Source organism: Populus trichocarpa, chromosome 4 (assembly GCF_000002775.5).
Source record: "Populus trichocarpa isolate Nisqually-1 chromosome 4, P.trichocarpa_v4.1, whole genome shotgun sequence".
In the NCBI taxonomy this organism is placed as follows: Eukaryota; Viridiplantae; Streptophyta; class Magnoliopsida; order Malpighiales; family Salicaceae; genus Populus; species Populus trichocarpa.
In genome coordinates this window covers 2,380,654-2,405,415 of record NC_037288.2, presented here as the reverse complement: position 1 = coordinate 2,405,415, position 24,762 = coordinate 2,380,654, and the positions used below count along the sequence as shown (strand labels likewise).

Sequence of the window (24,762 nt, the reverse complement as noted above, 5' to 3'; positions counted from 1 at the left end):
CTTTATTAGCCTTGTTTTTTTGTTTGAATCGAGTTATAATTTATATGTAACGTTTTTAAATCTTAATGATTAAAATAAGTTAAGTTGAAAAGAGTGGAGATTGATTAGAGATTTGATTGATTCTAATGAATCTAATCTAATAATGTTACACGCAATCTAATAATCGCAATTAATTTAAAGGTTATCTTAATACTCCCTCCATCCATTTTTACCAGTCGTTTTGCGTTTTTAATTATCCATTTTATTTAACTATTTTAAAATCATTTTTTTTTACAAATATTAAATTTTCTAGTACTGTGTCCCTTTGTGTCTTTTAAATTTGCAATCCAAAAATGCTTAATAATTTGACAATTGATTTTTAAAAATATTTTTGTTCTTATTTAATTTTTTTGTTGCGAAAACACCAATAATAATGATACGATTGGAGTATAAGTGAAATAATATATAAGAATTTTTTTAAAAAAAAGACCATAATTTTATTAATAATATCAAAATGATACAAAATAAATTACTATCTTAATATTTTTCACTAATATATATATATATATATATATATATATATATATATATATATATATATTAAAGGAAGAGATTAAAAAAATTCAATTAAAAAAAGAACATAAAAAACAATTTGAGTCAATCCACCAAACCTATGACTCGAGTCATTAAACTGAGATAATCTTAAAGAAAAAATAAAAACTAATAACCTGATTTAACCTGTCAAATCCGTGACTTTGGTATTGAGACTGAGATAACCCTATATAGAGAAAGTCAAAACAAATTATAAAGCTTGATTCTCAATCGTTCATGTCGGACCTAATGTTGAACGATGAAATTTATAAAAATCTTAATTAAAAATTTAACCCGAGTTAACCGTTAAGCATTATTCCTAATTAAACACAATATTAATTTATGAAATTGGGGGGAAAAGTCAGTTAAAAAGAAGATAAAAAAATGAATCATTTAGGTTAACTCGCGACCTAGATTATAAGATAGAGACAACCCAATTAAAAGCAAGTCCAATCTTGAATGACTCGTGACATAGACAATGTGACCAATATAACCTCTTAGAAAGAAAATAAAAAAAAACAACTTGATTTAATCATGGTTAAAATGTCAAAACCCGTAACCTTGATCTTAAGACAAATATATTCTCATAAAAAGCAAATCAAAATAGATTATGAAACTCAATTCTCAACCGATCCAATGTTGAATGATACAATTTTAAAAAAATCAATTAAATAAAAAACACAAAAAACAACTCAAGTAAAGATATTCTCATAAAAAGCAAATCAAAATAGATTATGAAGCTTAATTCTCAACCGATCCAATATTGAATGATACAATTTAAAAAAATCAATTAAATAAAAGACACAAAAAACAACTCGAATTAACTTAGGTTAATCCGTTAAGCATTATTTTTGTGTCGTAAGACCAAGATAATCTAATGAAAAGTAAACAAAACAAATCATGAAATTTGATTCTCAATCAAATCAATATTAAATGATGAAATTGAAAGGAAATCTAAGTCAACTGGGTTAACCCGTCAAATCTGTGATCCATGTCATGAAAGTGTGATAACTAAATAGAAAAAATCTAATATTAAAAAATAAAATTAATAAAATATTAATTAATAAAACAAAAAAAAAACAGCAAATCAATTGAAAAAAAAAAAGCAAAGCAAAGCACTATTCTAATGAATAGTGCTTTGTGAGGAGGGGTACATTAAGACCCCTCCTCTTTTAGTTTATAGTTAATAAATTGTTTTTACGAAGGAATTAACTACAAAAAATAAAAATATAAAGTAAATAAATAAATATTTTAGAGAAAGGGAGAATGTTTTAACCGTTAGATGAAATTATCAGTATAAAATCATAATGGAAATTATGAATGTCACTTAGTGTTCAGTTTGCCAAACAAATCGATATACCTTTTAGATAGAATGAACAGTAAAATTTACTTTTGTCTAATTAGATCAATAGAATTGGTCGATCATTTTATTGACCAGTTGAAGTTTTAGGAAGATCTATATGAACTGGTCGACTATTTAGATTGAATAAATAAAATTGGTTTAATTTTGTTTCAAACTGAAAAAAAAAAAAGTTGTTTTTGGATTTATTATAAAGAAAATTCATATTCAGATGTTGGGATGTTACATTTTAGTCTTTCATCAATATTAATAGATATCAATCCTTTTCAAATAATAAGATATAATTTTAAAATTCTTATTCAAAGGTCATAATCTTTCATATCTGGAAACATAGAACTCTTTAGAGAAAGAATCATATTTACAAATAAAATATCAGCCCTGATAAATGAAAAAAAAAAAGAGGAGAAAAATATCATCCATATAAATGAAAACAAGAAAAAAATCAATAAAAAAGAGGTTGCACGGGGTGTTTTGTTGACTGTTGAGTGAAAGAGAGAGTGGAGACAAAAAAAAAAAAAAAACGAGGAGACAATATAAATGTTTTTTAATAATGAGTTACTAATCAATGATCTTTGAGTTTTTATTTACTATCATCTTAAATTTTTTTATTGGATCAATATTTCAGATGGATATTGTTACACCAAACGTTACCTCTCATTATTTGTTGTCATATGGATCCTCAAAATTTACACCGGCACTTTCTTAACTTGTCATTGTCTTTGTGGCTGGTGGTTGGTCCTAGAAAGGAAACTAGCTAGTAGTAATGGCGAGGAGTCCACTAAAGAGAAACAACATTGTAAGAACCGGCTTTCCTTGACAGTCCATCTTTCTTTCGCAATTCAAACGTTACAGAAATCGCTTTCTCATGGAGTTCGTCAGAAGTGTTTGGAGTTTGAAGTCTAAATAAAGATTAAAAAGAGGAGAAACAGAAGGGATGCCTTCCAAATTTTGGTTCTCTGTGAAGAAATCATTGAAGTGCGAACTAAAGCCATCAGACGTGCATGATCCAAGGGCCAAGAGCGATCTGAGCAACATTCAGACAAGAAACTCAATCAAGTCTGGATGTTCAAGATCCTTGTCAAATCTACGAGAGATCATTCATGGGAGCACGAGGTATACAGAGAAGCCACTAACTAGCAGCCCAAGATCTCTAGAAAGCACTGATTTTCTCAACTCCATAGCACATGAAGTAGTCCTTTGTGACACTAAATGTGAACTAAAGATTACGGGTGGCAGAGGTTGTGACAAGGGTGATTCGTCCTTTGAGGATATCCTTAAGCTACGGACACCTCGTCCTAGAGGACATGACATTGTGTCCCCCAGAAGGTCATGTAGCTATTCAAGGAAGAAACATGGTGATTCTCCTATATATTGTAATGGGAACGGTGTATCTTCCAAGCCTAAAAGCTCTCATGATGCAGATTCTTATGGTTCTCCATCTTTAGTTTGCAAGAAATGTCATGCAAAATTTAAGGAGTTGGATGCTTTTGAGGCACATCATCTTTCAAACCATGCTGGTAAGAGGCCTCAATCCAACAACTTCTGTCTCTTAATCTGTGTATAATCAAGTTTTTCCTGCTTTTTTTTAACAACAATCTTATCTCTCTAGAAAGTCATTCAAATCAACATGTTTGAAGGTTCATCTTAATACGCTGGTTTTCAGAAAATTTGGGTGCCTGCATTTGTGTTTTCTTCTGCACAAATCCATCTTCTTATGATGAAAATCAAGAGAAATAATCTAGAGTTATTATGACAACAGGTCTACTTTAGAGACCTTTTAAGTCAAAATCTTGAACATTATTGTCAGTTTGTCTTATAGATTTCAGTTTTCTGAAATGTCACTGCCATTGTTATGATTGCTGCAGTTGTGTTGTCTTTTCTATCAACTTATTGCTGATTATAACTATACTTTGACAGTACTGTTTCAATTTTTTATAAGCAAGCAGTCCTTTCTATTTAATTTTTTTAGTTCAATTGGCCAATAGAATCCACTTGTCATTATCCTTCTGCAGTTACTGAACTTGTGGAAGGGAACTCATCTAGGAGGATAGTAGAATTAATCTGCAGAACAAGGTGGTTACAATCTGAGAACAACTGTGTTACTATAGAGAGGGTTTTGAAGGTCCACAACATGCAAATGACCCTTGTTCAATTTGAAGAACATAGAGAAATGGTGAAAATCAAAGCTAGCAAACTGCCTACGAAACATTCGCGTTGTCTCGCCGACGGCAATGAGCTTTTGAGGTTCCATGGCACAACTGTTGCTTGTTCTCTTGGTCTGAATGGCTCCTCTAGCCTTTGTAGAATGGAGAAATGCGGTGTATGCCAGATTTTGAGACATGGGTTCACTGACAAAGATGTCAATGGCATTGGGGTCGGAATTTTTACTACTTCCACAAGTGGAAGAGCCTTGGAATCTGTAGAAGTAAGTCAAGATAACCAAGATGTAAGAAAGGCTTTGTTACTATGTAGAGTTATTGCTGGTAGGGTTCATAGGCCTTTGGAAAATGTTCAAGAAATTGCAGGTCAATCAGGCTTTGATTCACTTGCTGGGAAAGCTGGTCAAAATTCACATCTACTTGAGGAACTGTATCTGCTAAATCCCAAAGCTCTCCTTCCTTGCTTTGTGGTAACTTGTAATCATGAATGTTAAGAGATCAAATACAAGTTATGCAAATTCTTCTTTGCTTTCATTTTCTTGATTCTTTTCTCCCCACTTTGAAATACAATTTTAAGTTACAGTTTTTTTTTTTCATTTGTCACTGTGTTCTGATGCATTTTAAAAATATATTTAACTTGAAAAATTATTAAATCGAATATTTACAGTTTTTTTTTTTTATTTTGATATGTGAAAAATAAATTTTAAAAATTAAAAATATATTATTTTAATATATTTTCAAATAAAAAACAACAAACAAAAACATTCATATGCTCACAACGTTTGTTGACCAGTTCAACTTGAATGTGCCATGAAATAATGGATTATTTTAAATGCACGTCAAGACCAGCACACATGAGCGCACATACATTCTATGTTATTGAATAATGCTTCATCTGTCCCATGTCTCGGCCTTTTCAATTCTTTCCATCGTCTTAAAAATCTTGAGGGCATGGGTTAATTGGTACTTAATAGGACGCAGCTCCGCATGGAGTCCTCGTTGCTATAAAGGAGGAGAAAAATAGTTAAAAACCCTAGGATGGATTAGGAATTCAGATTTTTTATATACAAAAATGACCCAATGAGATGCAGATTTTGTCCCTTCTTCCATGATTTTTATTTTCTGGTAACCACCGATCAGCTTATCTGGAGGCTGTTGACACTCCTGGTGGAGGTTCAGTGTGCATTAAACACTGCATGGTCCCCTATCCTCTCACTGCACAGGTTGCTCACTTCCAAAAGTCAATTAATTTGAGTTTTTTCTGCATTGCTCACACATGGACACTGGCTGACTGTACAAGCCGAGTAAGAGTTTATTTGGAAGGATTACGGATTAAAGTGTTTTTTATTTAGAAATATATTAAAATAATATTTTTTTTATTTTTTAAAAATTATTTTTGATATCAACACATTAAAACAATTAAAATCATAAAAAAAAAAATTAATATTTTGAAAACACGGTTTGCATGACATTCTCAAACAGGCACTAAGACTTGCATTGAAAATTAAATTTTTTTATTTTAAATTAAAATTTTAGTTTTTTTAAATTCTAATATAAAAAATAAATTTTAAATAATAAAAAGTATTATTTTAATATATTTTTAATAAAAAATATTTTTAAAAACAATCTACTCACAAGCATATCCAAAATTATGCCTTCTTATTACAATTTAACACTACCGCATTCAATCCAAGGAACTAGATCACAGTCGTGTGTTCTGGGTATGGTATTTTTTTTTTAAAAAAAAAAAACTCTAATCATTAGTAATTTGTTTGTTTTTAATAAAAACAATTATAAAATTAAAATTAAAATAAATTAGGAAAAAACTCATAGTCTTTTAAATTCATGAATCAATTCGGGTTAACCTGTTAAACTAGCGATTTAAATTATGAAATCAAAATAAATTCATAGAAAATAAATTAAAAAAATTATGAAGTTTCATTTCCAACAGATCTAATATTTAATATTGAAATTAAAAAAAAAATCCATAAGATTAATATATAGCCCAACAAAAAAAATCATAAATCATAATTCACAAAAAAAATATAATATTAAAAGATAAAATCTTTTTTTTCAAAAAAAACATTAGGTTTTTGAGGGTGGACTTGAAAAAACAAACGTTAAAATAGCAAAAGAAAAAACACAAAAACTATTCTAATAAATAATTTTCTATGAGTACGGTTGTAGTGATTTAGCCGTATTATTTTAGTGTTTTGTTAATATTTCGTCCCAGTCATCAAATTTCATGCCACATTAATTTTTAAAGTATTTTTACTTGAAATTACATGAAATAATATTTTTTTATTTTTTAAAAATTATTTTTAATATCAGCATATCAAAACAATTTAAAAACACTAAAAAAATATAATTCCAAGCAAAAAAAAAATTTCTTTCATTTTTATATATAAAAAAATTATTAGATGAACACGACTCACTATAAGCTTAGACTTATGAAATGTGTATTTTGTTATGATTTCACATAATTTAAAAAAAAAAGACTTTCTTCTGTAGTTGCACAGAATTTCAGAGAAGACGACATGGTTATGCATGAATAATGATGGCTTGAAACCAATGGGTCATAATGGCATGGAAAGGTGTTGTTTTCATGGCAGTGGAACGACATGTGCTCTGTATAGGCAAGCAATAACACCACCACAGGGTTAGAAAAGGACCGTTTAAACACGCCATTAAACCACCAGTGCAGAATTTAGGTGAAAGGATGAAGATGGGGGTAAAAAAATGGTATATACAAGCCAATTTTTAGTACTGATTAGAAGCGTGGTTGTGGTTGTTTTTTAAAATGTTTACTTGAAAATATATTAAAATGATATTTTTTTATTTTTTAAAAATTATTTTTGATATCAGCACATCAAAATGATCTGAAAATATAAAAAAAATATTAATTTAAAATAAAAAAATATAAATATTTTTAAAAACACAAAAACAAACTGATAGATCGTTTGGATGTCAAAATAGTAAAAAAATAGTAGGCTATTTGAATTTTCATGTCATTTTCATAATATGGTAGGCTGTTTGGATGTCAAAATATTATTTTATTTTGATAAAATATTTTTTTATCAGTGGTTTTATTTTTTCAAATAAAATATTATCATAATCTTAATATTAGTGTTTTAATAAAATAAGATAAATTAATAATTTTGATGTGTATATATTAAAAAGATATTTCATCCACATTTATAAAATTATGCATTTAGCTTCATATATAACTATTAAGAAAGTAATTGTTAATATTATAATAAAAGAAGCTAAATATTATTTAAAAATAATGGCATAACTGAGTGATTATTTAAACCTCGTTTAAATAATTTAATTAAAAAATATGAAAAAAGAAAAAACAATGGCATGAAGAAATTAAGGGCCATACATGGGCTGGACATATGTACCTAGCCCACATGAAATTCTGGCGTGTTTGGGCTGGCAAAAAGTCAACCTTTTCTTGGTCTTGAATTCCCTTAATGAGCATGGTTTCCAGTTTTTTTAATTGGGTAAACGATATGTTATTTACCAAATAATTGGTGATCAAGATCTAGTCACTCAAAACTCTTGTCTCTTGTCAAGATTTTCTGACTACTCCCTCTCTACTCTGTCAAGATTTTAAGGAATGAAACGAAAAAAGAATGAAGTTTGAGATCGAGATGAAAAATACAAAAATGAAAAGGATCAGATTTTAAATAATTAAAAATTAAGGGTCAAAAGTATAGATTCTCACGCCTATGAAACATTAAAAATGGAAAAGTCTACTCATTTTTAAAAATTAATTTTTTTTAAAAAAAAACCGAAACAAACCGACAGGTTTCGGTTTGGTTCGTTTTTTAGGAAAAAAACCGGTTCAAATCGGTTTGGCTCGGTTTTTTTCGTTTGGCTTGATTTTGGCTCGGTTTTTTCCGGTTTGGCTCGGTTTGTCTCGGTTTTTTTTCTAGTTTGGCTCGGTTTTTTCCGATTTTTCAGTTTGGGTTCGGTTCGGTTTTTTTGGTTTTAGGCTTACAAAACCGAACCGAACCGGTCGGTTTTTTCAAAATTTTAATTGGTTTTTTTTTCCGGTTCGGTTTTTTTGGTTTTTTTTTCCGGTTTAATTGGTTTTTCGATTTTTGTGCTCACCCCTAGTTTACAGGCCAACTTGCACGTACCTCGACTAATCCCACGGGCCCTAAAATTAACGACCATGTAAGTCTTTAGTGACTCTTAGGTTTGAGGAGCTCAAACCGGTGATTAGTATAAAAATTTTGTTCATCATATTTAGTTATTTACTGCACTCATTAACTATATATAAATTAATTTTCGAAAATAAATGACACTCAAGCAAAAGCTTGCCAGGATAGATAGTAGATACTAAACCTCATCACAAGGATTGTCCTCCATTTTGATAACTATATAAAAATAATCTCATTAAAATAGGCTTATAAAAAAACTGTCCTGATGCATTCATTCTCCTAAATATTGATTCTAATAATATTTGGATAACTATATATAATAACAAGGAAGGGTAAATTATAATAATCTCCTCAAGATATTGTGAAATTGAAGAGATTATTAATCATGAATTTAAAGAATTTGACAAAAACTCCTTCAAACTTAAAAATATATTATAAACCTCCTTTTGTACCCAAAGTGCCCCCTAATTACCATTTAAAAAAGATAATTAAATTAGAAACTTGAAAAAGTTAGGAAAAGAAAGAAGAAGAAATAGGGCATTATTAGTTTTTAGGACGAACAATATTAATTTCACTATTTAGTTTTATTCAAAAAAAAATTTAGTTTTTTTTTAATATTCTTTCTCTAATTTTTAGATTTTCTTAATCCAACAACTTTTTCATAAATAGTGATTAAGGACATTCTATAGATTAATAGGGGATTTCTATCAAGTCTTCAATTATTTTTTTAGTAATTGTAATTTCATGATACAAAATATTTTTAAAAAATAATCTTAATAAACATTATATTATTTATTTTAAAAACATTTTTAAAAAATACTGTTTACAGTAGCACCAACTTATTAACGTACTTTCCTTTAAAGTTATCTATACGATGTTCTTTTCAGTCATAGCTGTCCACACATGTTGACACACAAGGCCGAAACCACAACATGAATCCTGCTGTGTGGACTTGGGTTTGAATTATTTGGGTGGACTGCCTACATGTATACATATAACTGGATGAAGCCTTGCATATGTGGGGCTGATTTCATTTTTCTTAAAACATCAGATGAAGATTGTTAGGTCGTTGTCTGCCATTTCATCTATAAAATAAGCTAAATTCATCTATGAAAAGTAAATAAATTTCATGGGAGCTGAGAGTAAGCACCTAACCGACATGGAAATGCTGCACCTAACCTCAGGCAGACGGATACCTACCCTCTTTCCAAGATCTGCTCCTGCTATCAAATATGTTCTCTTTTTTCTGTATATGTTCTTCATTACATTATAGAATAAGAAAAGAAAAGAAAAGAAAATAAATAAAGAAGAAATAGAGGAAGAGTTATTGGTTTGAGTCGTAGGTGGACTTCACGTGCTCACCTTCTACCTAGTAGCTCCAAGCCGGATTGTTCGCTCGGTTGTCTAGAAAACGAAACGTCAGTATAAATTAAGTAACATCTCTATGAGAGAAATAAATACCATAACAATAATTCTCCATCACATTTTAAGAAAGAATTCTCTGCTAATTCAAATATTTTCATCAAGCATGGCATCCCAGTTGACCAAAAAGACAGCTTGTGTGATCGGCGGCACAGGGTTTGTGGCATCTTTGCTTGTGAAATTGCTGCTTGAGAAGGGCTATGCAGTGAACACCACAGTCAGGGACCCAGGTTGGTGCTCATTTTTCTCTTCTTGCACCTTTTTCTTGGCTTGCCCTTTGTTTCCTGGTCCTTGTTGTTTCCGTTCTTGTGAACACCTGGGAGACATATGAGAATTTTGTTCTGACGTTTCTTTAGTTTTTTTTTTTTTCCCTTTTGCTAAATTGCCTGGCCCTGATGGCCAAATGGGCAAGTCAATCGAGCCCATGAAAAAGGTTAGTCTCCACCTAAAATTTCGTCTGATTTGAGCCCTTTATAGTTTATAGTGGTCAACGATCTAGAAGTCCTTTCGTCTTCTGTCCCGTGGTCTGTAGGGGCTATCAACATGCTCCATGGTTCTTAAGTTATGGCTATGTTTATTCAGGCACTTGTCAAAACTTGTATTACACAATCACAATGTAGTGCTTTGTGTATGCAGACAATCAAAAGAAGGTTGCTCACCTAATAGCACTACAAAATCTGGGGGACCTAAACATATTCGGAGCAGATTTGACTGATGAAGAAAGCTTCAATGCTCCCATAGCAGGCTGTGAGCTTGTCTTCCATGTTGCAACCCCAGTTAATTTTGCTTCTGAGGATCCTGAGGTACAAAAAATCTCAGAACAACGCTAGTAATACAGTCACTTGAAATTCTAATCATGTTGCAATTTTTGGTATTGAGGTTGCTTCTACTTTTTGTGCTGTGAATATAGAATGACATGATCAAGCCAGCAATTCAAGGAGTACATAATGTTCTGAAAGCCTGCGCAAAAGCAAAAACAGTTAAAAGGGTCATTTTGACATCCTCAGCTGCAGCTTTATCAATCAATAAGCTTAATGGCACAGGCTTGATCATGGATGAGAAGAACTGGACAGATGTTGAGTTCTTGACTTCTGAGAAACCACCCACCTGGGTAATTAACAATTTACTTGCATAATTCCATGATAGTAGTAGATCTATTTGAACAAAATTAGCAGTCTAAATCAAGCTTATCCTTAACGTGTATAGCAGGCCTATATACCCGAACAGATTTTAGAAGTTTAATCACTGACAAAATTATGTGAATCTATATGCAGGGCTACCCTGCCTCCAAGACACTAGCTGAGAAGGCAGCCTGGAAATTTGCTGAAGAAAATAACATCGATCTCATTACTGTCATCCCTAGCCTCATGACGGGTCCTTCTCTCACGCTAGATATTCCCAGCAGCGTACACCTGTCAATGTCATTGATTACAGGTGCTAAACCAGCTAGAAGTCTAGAAAGTAAAATATGTGTTATTTTGTTTGTGTTTTCTATCTGTTCAAATTAACAGATAATTGGCCCTTTTATGGGTTTTTCAACAAATTGCAGGGAATGAATTCCTGAAAAATGCTTTGAAGGGTATGCAAATGCTGTCAGGCTCGATCTCAATCACGCACGTAGAGGATGTTTGTAGAGCCCATATATTTTTAGCTGAGAAGGAATCTGCTTCTGGTAGATATATATGCTGTGCTGTTAATACCAGTGTTGTCGAGCTTGCAGAGTTCCTGAATAAAAGATACCCTCAGTATCAAGTCCCAACTGAGTAAGCTACTAGCCTCAGGATTTTAGACCTTAAATTTTCCATTTTATAGAAACTATACTGCCTCTGAATCTCTCTCAACTTTTCCTGTTAAAATATACAGTTTTGGGGATTTCCCGTCCAAGGCCAAGTTGGCCATCACTTCAGAGAAGCTCATCAGTGAGGGTTTCAGTTTCAAGTATGGGATTGAAGAGGTCTATGACCAAACTGTGGAATACTTCAAGGCCAAAGGATTGCTGAATTGAAGAGTTCTAGTTATTTGTCACCTTCATTAGAAGGATTGGCATTTGACTGCGGAGAAATTCTAGCTTGGCTGTATCTGGTGTAAAAGAATAATTCCTCTAATATTAAGGAAGTGTAGTACTGCTATTATGCTGAAGCAATCTAGCGTCTTTATTTCCAGACAGCACGTTCCCATTCAGAATGTACCGGACGTTGCCCGGAATTTACCGAAACTGAAATCCAGAACGTCTTGCCCTTCCCCTTTTTGTTCGTCATCAGAGAACAATGTCTGATCAATAAATAAAACACTTGATCCTTTTCTTGCATCACAGCTAGAATTTGTTGATGCGTTTTCTAGTATCGTTTTTTTTTTTTTTTAATTAAGAACTAAAAGGATAATTATGCATTTAATAAGATAAATTGAAAAAAAAAACTGAAAATCATAAAAAAAAAATTGTTAATGCTAATTTAAAACTAAAATGAAAAGTTGATTTTTATTATAAAAGGTAAATAATAAATGCACACATAAATACTTGATCTCATACCGCAGAGCACTTATTTATTTCTTTTTAAATTTAATTATATACCAATTAAAATGGATATTTGAATTGCGGCAATGGTTTAAATTCTGGAGAAAAATAATACCTGTTCACATTCTATTTTCCAAGGAATGGACCGATTCTTAAATAAAAAAAGAGAGAGAAAAGTTGCCCAGCTGTTTGAAAGTTTGAAGTTCAGTAGTGATTTTTTTTAAAAAAATTATTTTTAATATTAACATCTTAAATAATTTAAAAATAAAAAAATAAATAATTTTTAAATTTTTTAAAAATACTTTATAAAAACAACCATGCACTGCTGCTTTGCATCCAGAAAGTTCTATAATTGAAATATAAAATTTAAAAGAAAACAGGGATCAAATCTATAAAAGATGGAACTTGAATGATCATATTAAACTTTTCACATCTTTTGAACAATGTAAGAGGAACGAGGTATTTTTTTATGTTGATTTTAATCTTTGATTTTTTTTTTATTTTTTTTAATAATAACATAATTTGTTTTCTTCAAAAAATCAATCTTTAATTTAATGTTAAAACTTTTTATGACATATCAAATATGCTAGAGCTTGCAAATTAAAATATATCACAACATATAAAATCATGTCATGAGTATAATTTGTAATGATGAAATAAAAATAAATAATACAAGTATAAAAACTTGGTATAGAGAATAATCTTAACTCCGAAACCAAATAAAACTCAAATTATTTTCTTAAAATGCTTTGAAAATATCTTAAAAACCTCAATAACTCTATTTTCAATCTCAAAATATCTTATATTTAGTTTCAAAACTAAATAAAAATAAACTTTGGGGATTTTGATCTGGTTTTTAGTAATTTTTTCTCTCCTCTCAATTTATAGGGATTGAAATGTGAAAAAACAAAATTCAGCATTGAAACGTCAACAATGAAATCTACATTGACTAAAGATGTAAAAATCTAAAAGTACAGGGACTAAGGTATACTTCTCCACATCTTAGGAACAATAACCATTGCACTCAGAGGACAATGCAATCCACAATTATTTTTTGTCTTGTTTATCAATAGAGATCTATAACAACAATAATAATAATAAAAAAAATCCATGTCCTTTACATTTTTTGAAATCATTATAATTATAATGATTTCATACTAAAAATGGTGGTTTTTTCAAGGGAATTGTATTTTAAAAGGTATTTAAAATTGTGGTAACAGTTGTTTTTTTAAATGTTTTTACTTAGAAATACATTAAAATAATATATTGTTTTATTTTTAAAAAAATATTTTTAACATCAATACATCAAAGTAATCTGAAAATACAAAAAAATTAATTTGAAATAAAAAAAATTAATTTTTTTTATTTTTTAAAAATATTTTTAAAATATAAAAATATATGGGATATTAATGACCCTGACCTGCATATATATATATATATATAAAAGACTTGCAGTTGCTGCCTTCTGTCTGTTTAGGCCTATCTTCCTTTTTGATACTTTATTGGGCCAAGTTTTAAATGGGTAAATGGGTAATCAAATTCAATCATTCTATCAATCAACACCCACAAACTACAGATTCCTGATGTTTGTACTTTGTAAGAAACAAATTTCTGAAAGGCAGAATAAACAAAATTAGCTGATCGATGTTCTGTCCGAAGGAGCCTCCATGGAAACATGAGGATGCCTTTTTCCCGACCGATGGCTGTTTATTACTTTGATTCTCAGCACAAGTGCTTATCTGCATATAGTTTCATCTAGAAACTGTAAAGGTCTAGCTTGGGGATTCAAATTTAAGATTCCCATGTTTCCTCTGTTCTTCCAGGGATTTTTAGTGCTGGTCTTTTGTCATGGATCAGATTGCAAAAAAAAAAAAGCTAACAGGAAAAAGAAATTCTTGTTTATCTTCCTGGCTTTTCCTATGTTCTAAGCTTCTAACAGCAGTTGGATTTGGTTTTTATGGGTTAACTCTTGCATGGATAGAAACATAAGCTATAAAATCATATGAGACACTCTACACAGACTATGAATATGGGCTCGGTGAGCTGATGGAGGACTGGATTGGATATGATAGGATGGTGTACTGGATAGGACAACATTGTCCCATATCAGGATATCAAGAGGTAGAACAATAAAAACATAGTTGTCTGCTCTAGTCTAGGGTTTGGCTTGCTTTAATATCATGATTATAGATTTGTAAAATTAATCCAAATATATTTTAAAAAAAACTCTGTTTTAAATAGAAAAAGTTAAAAAAATTATTGAGATAACTTTGTTTTGAATAATATAATAAGATTTATTTAAATTTAATTGAATTAACTGAAATGACCTCCTAATTTACCTAAATTTAATAAGATAAACCATCAAAACAAGTAAAAATAAACCCGGTTTAGGCAGGATTTGAGATTCATCAGATCAATGAGCTGTGCTATACTAGATTTTATAACAATGCATAAAAGTGAATTTGTTTTTGTCAATCTCTATCAGTCTCATGTATCGAAGCTACCTAATGGAAAATTGGATAAACCAGAGTCAACAACGAAGGTATATGAAAATTTGGATAAACTGGGTTTTATATGAAGGTTTGCCGAGGAAGGAGCTCCCAGCTTCACCTCAGCCCAGTTCAGTCTTCGCTTTCCATGGAATGGATCATTTTCTGGATTTAAGGCGATGCCTAGTATGTACAGAACTAGAGAAAACGTGTGTGCTGCACTTCCAGTTGCTATGGATCCCGGTCAGCTGCTTCTTCCATTATTTTATTCATGTGGGACTCCAGTATCCACTAGAAATGCAGCTCTCGGAGTCAAGCCACTACAAGGATAGGCGGCGCAAGTGACGGAAAAAGGCGGAGGTGATTAGGTCGAGTAGAATTTATCACATGAGAATTCAAAATAAAAATAACACCATGAACCATGAGGAAAGTCAGACTCAGGAAAACAAAAAAAGAAAAGAAAACTACCTTGGGTTTCGAGCTTCTCCAAGTGCGTGGTCATCCCCACCAATCCACCATGCCATTAGCAAAACTTTGACACTGTCAAGTGCCAATCACTGGTCCTCTATATTTGTTGCTTGATGCAATGCAAGTAGCATCCTATGAGTATGGATTTAATGTGTATAAGTCTAGCTCGAGTCCAGTTAAATTCTTATGAAAAATAAATTTGGAGAGTAGTTTCTTGAGCGTAAGCCTTAGGTCATTCTTGGGTACGCTACTGTTTAAACAATCCCTCAAGTTTTTTTTATAAAAAAAATAGGTAAATAAATAAAAATATCATAATGCCATGAAAAATATTAAATTTATCTTTCACACTTGTATTATCAATCCCCAAATATACTTGTCAGATTCAAGTAGACGTCTGACTTCAAAATAATTTAGATTATCAAATTATTAAATCAACTTGAATTAATTATTTTTTATTAAAATAATATTATTTTAATTTTTAGGAGTTAACCTGTCTGAATTTTATCAATAAATCGTAATAGATGAACTGATTTTAATTTGGTCAATATTTTTTTTAATTTAAATTAAAATAGTTTAAGGTTAAATTTTAAATCATAAAATTTTCGATTCAATGTATACTACCAAGCATAAATCACAAAGCTTGAAGCTACAAATGAAGATATTTCATGTCATGTCTAAACGAAGTTGACACAAAACAGGATGACAATAGTCACTACAGTAATGAAAGCTTGTCGCCATGGCGTACGCAAAGTTGTGAGAGCTTCTATAGCGAACTAGATAGTTCATTGTTCCCATTTTCTTGCAAATTGTCTGTTGTCTCCTCCAAGTCTTGGTTGATTTTCTTCTTTTTTTGAAAGTGCCTCGTTGCGTCTTATAAAAACATTGTCTCTGTGCACATTGACCAAGCAACAGCAGATTCAAAGGCACCACTTTTTACTTTTCCTCTTTCCCTTCTCAGAGAATGAGCTCTTCATAATCATAATCATAATCATAAACATAATCATAATCATATCTCAATTATCATTTTTGGATTAAGCTGAAAAGTCCCTCTTTTTCAGGCAAAAGACCTTTTCAATTGCATGACAGTCTGATTTGAGAGGGTTCCTGTTATTGTTTTTTTTTTGGTCAACAATGGAAGTTTGCTACATTCTTGAAGTTGATGTCAATGGAGAAGAAATTTTCATAGTGGACAAGGTAAGAACACTACGCTTTGCTTTACCTAGCCTTGCCTACCTTTCGCGTCTATATAGGTCTCTCTATCCATATTCGTGGTGGTTTCTGCACTGAATTTTGTACTAATTCTTATGCTCAATAAATATCTCTGCTGCCTGCCTGCCTCTCGTCTATCTAATCTAAAACCACTGTACGATGGTGTGAGGCTCTTCATCATATTTCAAGTTTCCATTAATTGTTATTTTCACCCAAGCTTTTGTTCTCTTCCACAAATTGTAATAGGGTCTTCACCATTTAATGCTGCCAGCAACATATTGCCGTAGTTTCCATTAAATGCAAGATTCAACAATGTCCTCGAGTACTGTTTCACTGTTCTGTTTGATGCATTTAATACCTTTCTCTTGTCGGTAGTTGTTTGGGATTAGAAGGATCCAATGAACAATGTGTTTTTTTGTCAAGTTTTCTAGTTTTTTTGCCTACTTTGGTCATGGAAAGTTTCATTGACTTGTTGTTGCTTTGTTTTCAACTTTCAGTTTCTCATTGAGTTCGTTGCAGGAATTTGGTAAATGTCCTGTTTTAACCATGTGGTCATATTGTGTGTAAATTTTTGCAGAAAACTCTTTCATCCTTCTCAGATAGGCTCAGCAAATTATTTGGTGATTTGACTGATGGTTCAAGAAAATTGAAAGTAATATTTGACAACTTTCCAGGAGGTGCATATGGTTTCGAGCTCATGGCAAGGTTTTGCTACAACAATGGCACCATTGAGATAACTCCTTCTAACATTGTGCTGCTAAACCATGCTGCTCATTACATGGAGATGGGCAGTAATAGCTCAGCAAAGCTTAATCTAGTAGATCAGACTGAGAAATTTCTTGAAGGGATCAACTACTGGACTTGGTCTGACCTCCTGCAAGCCCTTAAACTGTGCCAAGATTTACTTCCTACTATAAATTCTTCATTTTTGCTTGATAAAGTCTTGGATTGCCTTGTAGGGAGGCTTACTTTGCCAACTATGGCAAGCCCATTTACATGTTCTTCAAACAATTCCAGTTTTCAGTTCTCATGTGATACAAGCAGCACCTGTAGTATGAGAAACAACTGGTCTCAAACAACTTGGTGGTTTGAAGATCTTTTGGTTTTGAATGTTAATTCATTTGACAAAGTAATCAGGATGATGATGTCCCAGAAACTAGATCATGCTGCCATTTTTAAGTTCATCGTTTTTCGCCTAAAATCGAGATATTTCAGTGTCACGGCATCTGAGAAGTGCAAAATCACAGAGGTTGCAATCAATCTGCTTTCACTGCTTGATAGGAGCTCTCTTTCTTGCAGAGGCTTATTTGATATTCTACTAGCAGTCTCAAGGTTGAAAAATATAAGCAAGTTTTACGCACTCAAGCTAGAGCATCTGGTTGGTTCAATGCTAGATCAAGCAACTTTGGATCATCTACTTGTTCCATCTCCACACAGGAACCATCATGTGTATGATGTGAATTTAGTTTTGAGGCTTTTAAAAGCATTTTTCCTTGAAGGTTCAACGATGTCTCGAAATCAATTGAAGAAGGTTGCTAGCTTGATGGATTCGTACCTTATAGAAGTAGCCCCAGATATCCTTCTGAAACCTTCCAAGTTTGCAGCATTGATAATGGTTTTGCCAGATTCTGCTAGAGAATTCAGTGACAGACTCTATCACGCTATTGACATGTATCTCCAGGTATGCTAGTTAACTTATGGCATTTAAAAAGCAAAAAAGCATAAAGATATCTAAATTTTGTCTGAGCCAATCTATGTGTGTTCTTTTCAAATTTGGAATGCTTGGAATGACTTTGGCTTAACACAGGTCCATGTTCAATTATGTGAAGAGGTAAAGATGAGACTATGTTCTTTTGTCAACCATGATAAGCTCTCGGCAGAAGCTTCCAAACACCTTGCTCGAAACTCAAACTTTCCAACAAGATCAACACTCAAAAGTTTCATTACTCAGAAATCCAAGCTCAATTGCTTAATCCATAATCGCTTATCTCATTTCGAAGTCTCAAGCCAATTGAAGTTTCATAGCAATGCCATGGAAGAACAAGAGGGCTTTGATCAAATCCTTATTTATGCTAGAAAGCATGGACATTCAAAGGAGATTGACAATCTTGAAACCAGATTGCAAGGAATGCAGAAAAAGGTGACAGAATTGGAGAAAGTTTGTACAATGATGCATTCGGAGATGTCAAGTGTGACAAAATCAAGATTGCATGGCCCTGGAAAGGCTAGATCATTGCCGAAACTTTGTTCATGATAGGAATTAGGCCTCAAGATTCTTGTGATTTTCACATTATGCCTTGGCTAATTGTGTATATAGTATGAAAATTGGATTGATGTAAATATGGCATTTCTTTCTTTCTTTCTTTCTTTCACTCTAGCAAAGCTCGGTGCAGAGCACATATTTAGCAGAGTGGGAGTGAATTGAACTGCATTAGGACAGCACAATCCTCCTACAAGACTTTGGCATCACCACCACTAAGAAAACGTTGCAGGGGATTTATCAAAACATGTAAGCACTATCATTTTCCACTGGCCTTCCTGGAATTGATCTTTTGGCATCCTCGAAGTGAAAGTGAGGAAAATGTTCAATTCTAATTGCACCTTAATCTATACTTTTGATTTGTTATCTAAAGCACTTCTTTGAAACCAAGCAAACTTGAGGTCTTGAACCCATCCAACTTTAAGCAAATACCAGTGCTATTTCATAGAAATGCCAGGCATGAGCCATCATGCTAGAAAGTAACTTGAGATTTGCTTGTCCTTTGGATAATACTAGCTTTGATACCCGCACGATGCTGCGGGTCATTTTTTTTTGCATAAAACATATTAAAACAAATAAAAAAAATAAAAATCTTGAGTTTTTCTGCAAAGTTATACCCAATAATCTTGGGTTGGGCTGCAACGCCTGACCTAAGAGTAATATTTATAATATTAATAATAAAATTAAACTTACATGACCCAAGTTTAAGTGAGTCTGGCTGTAACACCGGACCCATGAATACTGGATGTGGGTTTGGCTATAAGGTCGTGTCATAAAAGTGTGATAATTAAATAGATTAATTAAAAAAAACAAAAAAAAAATCAACAGGAAGGAAAAAACTAATGAAAAAAAAAACATTGAATTAATTGGGTCAACCTTTTAAACCAGGTTATCCCGTAAAACCTGAGATTTGCGTCATGAAAGTTTAATAACTAAATAGAAAAAAAATGACGGGTTTACCTAGAATTCACCGGGTTAACCCATCAAACCAAGTTAACCCGTCAAGCCCAGGATACGTGTCATGAAAGTATGAAAGTCTGATAATTAAATAGAAAGAAAATTAACTTTAACAAACTAAACTAAATGAAAAAAAATAACTCGTCAAATCAGGTTAACCCATCAAACCCGAGATTCGTATCATGAAAATCTAATAACTAAAAAAAAAATTAATATTAACAAACTAAATCAAACAAAAGAAATTCATTAAAAAAAAAAAACAGTTATATAATATAATACAATATAATAATAATTATAATTATAATTATAATGAAAAAACGTGGGGAAAATTTAAAAAAATGAAAAAAAAAAGTGGAAAAAGCTAAAGCTAAAGCTAAATTCTCAACCAACTCAATATTGAAAAAATAAATTTAACAAAGATAATTTTAAAGAAAAAACATGTGGGGGAAACACTGTAACCAAACAAAAACCATGTAAGGAAAACACTGTAGTAATCCATAGTATTTTTTTTTTTAAAGCTACAAAGCTAATCTCTCAACCAGCTCAATATATAAAAAAAACCGACAAAGGCTATCTAAAAAAAAAAAGTCAATTTTGGGTAAAAGAAATAAAAAAAAAATGTACAAAAAAGGAAACAAAAGCGAAAAAAAAACCACGTGGGGAAAGCTACAGTGTTTTAAAGAAAAAGATAAAAAAACTAAATTTTCAACCACAGTAAAAAAAATAAAATAAAAAAAAATAATTCTGAAAAAAACAAAACAAAAAAAAAGAAAATATGTAAAAAATGACAATTTTGGAAAAAAAGAAAAATAAAAAAAATAAAAAAAACATATGGGGAAAGCTAAAGCTATCAGCCAGCTCAATATTGAAAAAATAAATTTGATAAAGATAATTTTTTTAAAAAATATATAGGGAAATACTGCAGCAAAACAAAAACTATGTAGGGGAAACACTGTAGCAATCCATATTGTTTTTTTTTTAAAAAAAAACTACAAAGCTAAATTTTCAACCAACTTAATATAAAAAAATAAAATATACAAAGACCATTTTGAAAAAAAGAAGAATAAAGAAATCATTAAAAAAAAAAACAATGTATGAGAATATTATAGCAATCCACAATGTTTTAAAGAAAAAAACTACATAGTTAAATTTTCAACCAGCTCAATATTTAAAAAAATTAGCAAAGATAATTTTGAAACAAAAAAATTTTAAAAAAAACAAAACAAAAAAAAGAAGAAGAAATCAATTTTGGGTAAAAAAAAAAGCAAAAAAAACATGTAAAAAAAAAACAAAAGCAAAAAAAAAAAAAAAAAAACCTGCTGCTGCAGTGAATATCCTACGCCTTTTAGAGTATTCTACGAGATGACATGCCCGCGCGCTGCCGCAGGCTTATAAAACAAATGCACTTGATAGCGTTATAATTGTGAACCAGCGCTAGATAAGTAATAGAAATTAAAAATATGATGGAGCAAATATTTCATGACGAAAAAAAAGTTGTGTTGGTGATCAAAAACTTAGAGACTGAACAAAATGATTTGTAGCAATTTACCGTGTTTTGTGAGGAAAAATACAGTGCTTTCGCCACATGATTTAACTTTTCAGTTAATAAAAAGAAAAAAAATTACAAAACTAAATTCTCTACCAACTTAATATTAAAAAAAAAAAAAACAAAGATAATTTTGGAAGGAAAAAAACCCATGAGAAAAAATATTGTAGCAATTGACAATGTTTTGTGAGAAAAACTATAGCGCTTTTCCCAATAAAATAAAATAAAAAACCATTTAGAGAAATATTGTAGCAATCCACAGTGTTTTGTAAGAAAAACTACAACGCTTTTCTCATATGATTTAGTTTTATTGTAATTATAATTCTTAACCAACTCAATATTCAAAAAAAAATTGACAAAGATAATTTTGGAAAAAATCATAAAAAAATCACATGGGAAAACACTGCAACAACTCACAATGTTTTAAAGAAAAAAATTACAAAGCTAAATTCTTAATCAGTTCAATATTAAAAAAAAATCGACAGAGACAATTTTAGAAGAAAAAAAACACCAAAAAAAGGAAAAAAAATCATGTTGGAAACACTGTAGCAATTCACAGTGTTTTGTAATGAAAGCTACAGTGCTTCCCTACATGATTTAGCCTTATTTGTAATGACTTGTAATTATAATTTACAAACAACTCAATATTAAAAAATTAAAATGAAAAAAGATAATTTGAAAAAAATTAAAAAAAAAAACCATGCGGAGAGACACTGTAGCAATCCACAATGTTTTATGAGCAAAGCTACAATGTTTTCCCCACATGATTAAGCTTTATTACAAAGTTAAATTCTAACCAACTCAATATTAAGAAAAAATTGACGAAGATAATTTTGGAAAAAAATATCACAAAAAAAGAAAACACAAAAGAAACTGGAAGAAAACCATGTGAGGAAAAACTGTATCAATCCATAGTGTTTGTGAGAAAAAACTTGTATTTACTTGTAATTGCAATTTTTAACCAGCTTAATATTTAAAAAATAAAATTGACAAAGATAATTTTAGGAAAAAACATTATAAAAACAGAAAAAAACCATGTGGGAAAAAACACTGTAGCAATCAACAGTAATTTTCAAAAAAAGTTACAGTGCTTTCCTAACATATTGTAACTATAATTTTTAACCAGCTCAATATTAAAAAATAAAATAAAAAAGATAATTTTGGAGAAAAAAAACCATGCGGAGAAACACTGTAGCAATCAACAATGTTTTAAAGAAAAAAATTACAAAACCAAATTCTCAATCAGCTCAATATAAAAAAAAAAATCGACAAATATAATTTTGAAAAATAAAGAAATAAAATAGAAAAACTATGTGGAAAAACATCGCAACAATTCACAGTATTTTAAAGAAAAAAAATTATAAAGCAAAAATTTTAACCAGGTCAATATTTAAAAGGTAAAATCAATAAAAATAATTTTGAAAAAAAAATAAATGAAAAAAAAAAGAAAAAAATAGGAAAGTTGAAAAAAAATTTGAAAAAAAAACGAAAAAAAAAGAGGGAAAGTTAGCAAAAAAAGAAAAGAAAAAAAAAACAGGAGAAGAATCACTGTGGATTACTGTTCTAATCCACAGTGAAATGTGTGTGGGGAACAGTGATTCCCCCACACCATTTAGAGTAATTCTATAATAATGCTACTTGAATCATTAACATGCCACATAGTTTATTAGAATGGCAACAAACCACAATATTAAGTTCCTCACACGAGAGGTAAATAGGGTGGTGTGACTGGTATCTAACTGTTTAAGGCGCAAAAAACAAGAAATAAGAAGAAGAAGAAGAAGAAAGTCGCTGAAGCATAAATATTAAACTCGGGACTCCGAGTCTCGTATTAGCAAACTAAAACTTGATTTGTACTGGTTTTTATTTTGAACTATTTTGAACATTGATCATGTTAAATTTGGGTGATTTATTGGATTAATCCGTGACCAGTTTACCTAATTAAACTTGATGTTCTCTTTTCTCCGTCCGGTAATAGAATTTCTTTACCATAGAGCAACCCAGAATCCTGTTCTTACTTTAAGTTCTTGAACAAAATCTAGCCTAATTCAGGCCGTGAAGAATCCAACATTCTATCAATCAACACCAGCCACCCTCATCTCTATCAACGCCGGCCACTCACCACCCATGTCTCCACTGAGCACCAGCAGCAGTAGCAGCCAAGCTCACAAAATATAAGAGATGATCATGACTCTTGAATAGTTTAAAAATTGTGATTTTTGTGAGCCTATCCTATCAAACAGAGATCTGGCGCCACCAGCTTCAAACCAAACAAAATGTGGAATAATGGTCATGATGGTTTAATACATCGTACATTAAAGATTCAATGTTCATATCATAGTTATGTGAAACAAGGTTAATACCCTTTTTGTAGGTTATTGAACAAACCAAGATGATGGAGGCATCCATGTCCTTTCCTAAACAAAGAATCAATGGTTGTTTCTAAAGAATATTGAGAGTGGACTGCAACAGCGACCTATGCGGCTTATAGCATGCGAGTTGCAGGGCTCACTACACAAACAAAAATCTAGAGAGCCCCGGAGAAACAAGACAGATTAATTTATGGAGTTCCAAAAACCAAGGCATGGTGTTTTACCATGCCATACATTTTTGTTCTTGTATAAGACAAATGTAAAAACAAATATGTCCCATGCTTTTATTTATATAGAGCTCCACTACAATTACAGTACTACCCCCATTTTTTTTTAAAAAAAAAAAACCTTCCTTTCTGCTTTTTATTTCTCATTTTGTTGTTGGTTTGAATTTAAGATTTTTTTTTTAATGTATCTGTTCAAGAATGGTTGATCAATATTTAGTTCTATCATATCTATTTAAAATCTTACTTGAAAAGGAATTAATCTTGATACTTCACGGCGACTCAATAATATTTTGACCCTTAAAACAAATTGTAATTTCTTTAGTATAATGAGATTGTTATTTTTAATAATAATAATAATAATAATAATAATAATAATAATGAACAATGAGCAAGTGCACTTGATTTGAAAAAAAATGAAGGAAGAATGAGCGAGTGCTGAAGTTAGAGGGGTAGTAAATTTAGGAAAAACAATGGAGTGTTGGACGTCCTTTTTTTTATGCACATTAAATGCAAGTTGAATTATAGATGCTTCTCTCCTACCATCGGAGCTTCATGGACCAACATTCTTGATATCACCATTGCAATATATATGTAGCATAAAACATGGGTTCACATGGGAAAAAAAACATCTTTGAAGATGGTAATTCTTCACTTTTCAGCTTTCCAATTTGTTTGAACCAAGGAGCCATTTATGTTCCCTTCTTGTATGTTGAACAGTCCAATTTGTTCACTTCTTTTATTTTGAAACTATTCATTGTGTTCAATGCATATAGGATCATCGATAAATAATGTTCGTTGGTATTTTTTCAAGAACATCCATTGAGCATGGTAGCCCGAGCCCAAAACGCAAGAGGCCTAGGCTACTGCCCAAGCCCAACTCTTTATAGGACATGGGCTAGGGCAAGAAGCCCGAGCGTATGCAGGGTGTACGCCCAGCGTGGACGTGACATGCCCCGTGGATTTAGGCTCGGGAGCGCGCTCGAGCCCAACATGTTTGGGTTCAGGCAACGCGCTTGAACCCATTTCTCATTTCTAATGG

At 31.3% G+C, this 24,762-nt stretch overlaps 3 protein-coding genes across 3 annotated transcripts; all 3 read left to right on the top strand.

Annotated features, from left to right (window-relative positions):
• Positions 1-2,577: 2,577 nt before the first annotated feature.
• LOC7490769 (uncharacterized) lies at positions 2,578-4,623 on the top strand. Its single transcript, XM_024599298.2, has 2 exons — positions 2,578-3,447; positions 3,943-4,623. Exons 1-2 carry the CDS (start codon positions 2,865-2,867, stop codon positions 4,581-4,583), a joined length of 1,224 nt encoding a protein of 407 aa, XP_024455066.1. The 5' UTR covers positions 2,578-2,864; the 3' UTR covers positions 4,584-4,623.
• A 4,773-nt stretch (positions 4,624-9,396) lies between these two features.
• LOC7490768 (anthocyanidin reductase ((2S)-flavan-3-ol-forming)) lies at positions 9,397-11,991 on the top strand. Its single transcript, XM_002305603.4, has 6 exons — positions 9,397-9,913; positions 10,320-10,486; positions 10,594-10,794; positions 10,958-11,117; positions 11,233-11,446; positions 11,547-11,991. The coding sequence occupies exons 1-6, from the start codon at positions 9,706-9,708 to the stop codon at positions 11,686-11,688; spliced, it is 1,092 nt and encodes a 363-aa protein (XP_002305639.2). The 5' UTR covers positions 9,397-9,705; the 3' UTR covers positions 11,689-11,991.
• Positions 11,992-15,814: 3,823 nt separating this feature from the next.
• Positions 15,815-18,728, top strand: LOC7490767 (BTB/POZ domain-containing protein At3g22104). Its single transcript, XM_024599886.2, has 3 exons — positions 15,815-16,346; positions 16,939-18,042; positions 18,169-18,728. The coding sequence occupies exons 1-3, from the start codon at positions 16,284-16,286 to the stop codon at positions 18,613-18,615; spliced, it is 1,614 nt and encodes a 537-aa protein (XP_024455654.1). The 5' UTR covers positions 15,815-16,283; the 3' UTR covers positions 18,616-18,728.
• The last annotated feature ends 6,034 nt before the right edge of the window (positions 18,729-24,762 follow it).

Coding starts and splice junctions, on each gene's coding strand:
- LOC7490769 (XM_024599298.2), top strand. CDS start 2,865: ATGCCTTCCAAATTTTGGTTCTCTGTGAAGAAATCATTGAAGTGCGAA. Junction 3,448..3,942: donor TCATCTTTCAAACCATGCTG/GTAAGAGGCCTC, acceptor ATCCTTCTGCAG/TTACTGAACTTGTGGAAGGG.
- LOC7490768 (XM_002305603.4), top strand. CDS start 9,706: ATGAGAGAAATAAATACCATAACAATAATTCTCCATCACATTTTAAGA. Junction 10,487..10,593: donor TTGCTTCTGAGGATCCTGAG/GTACAAAAAATC, acceptor CTGTGAATATAG/AATGACATGATCAAGCCAGC. Junction 11,118..11,232: donor GTCAATGTCATTGATTACAG/GTGCTAAACCAG, acceptor AACAAATTGCAG/GGAATGAATTCCTGAAAAAT.
- LOC7490767 (XM_024599886.2), top strand. CDS start 16,284: ATGGAAGTTTGCTACATTCTTGAAGTTGATGTCAATGGAGAAGAAATT. Junction 16,347..16,938: donor AAATTTTCATAGTGGACAAG/GTAAGAACACTA, acceptor AAATTTTTGCAG/AAAACTCTTTCATCCTTCTC. Junction 18,043..18,168: donor CTATTGACATGTATCTCCAG/GTATGCTAGTTA, acceptor GGCTTAACACAG/GTCCATGTTCAATTATGTGA.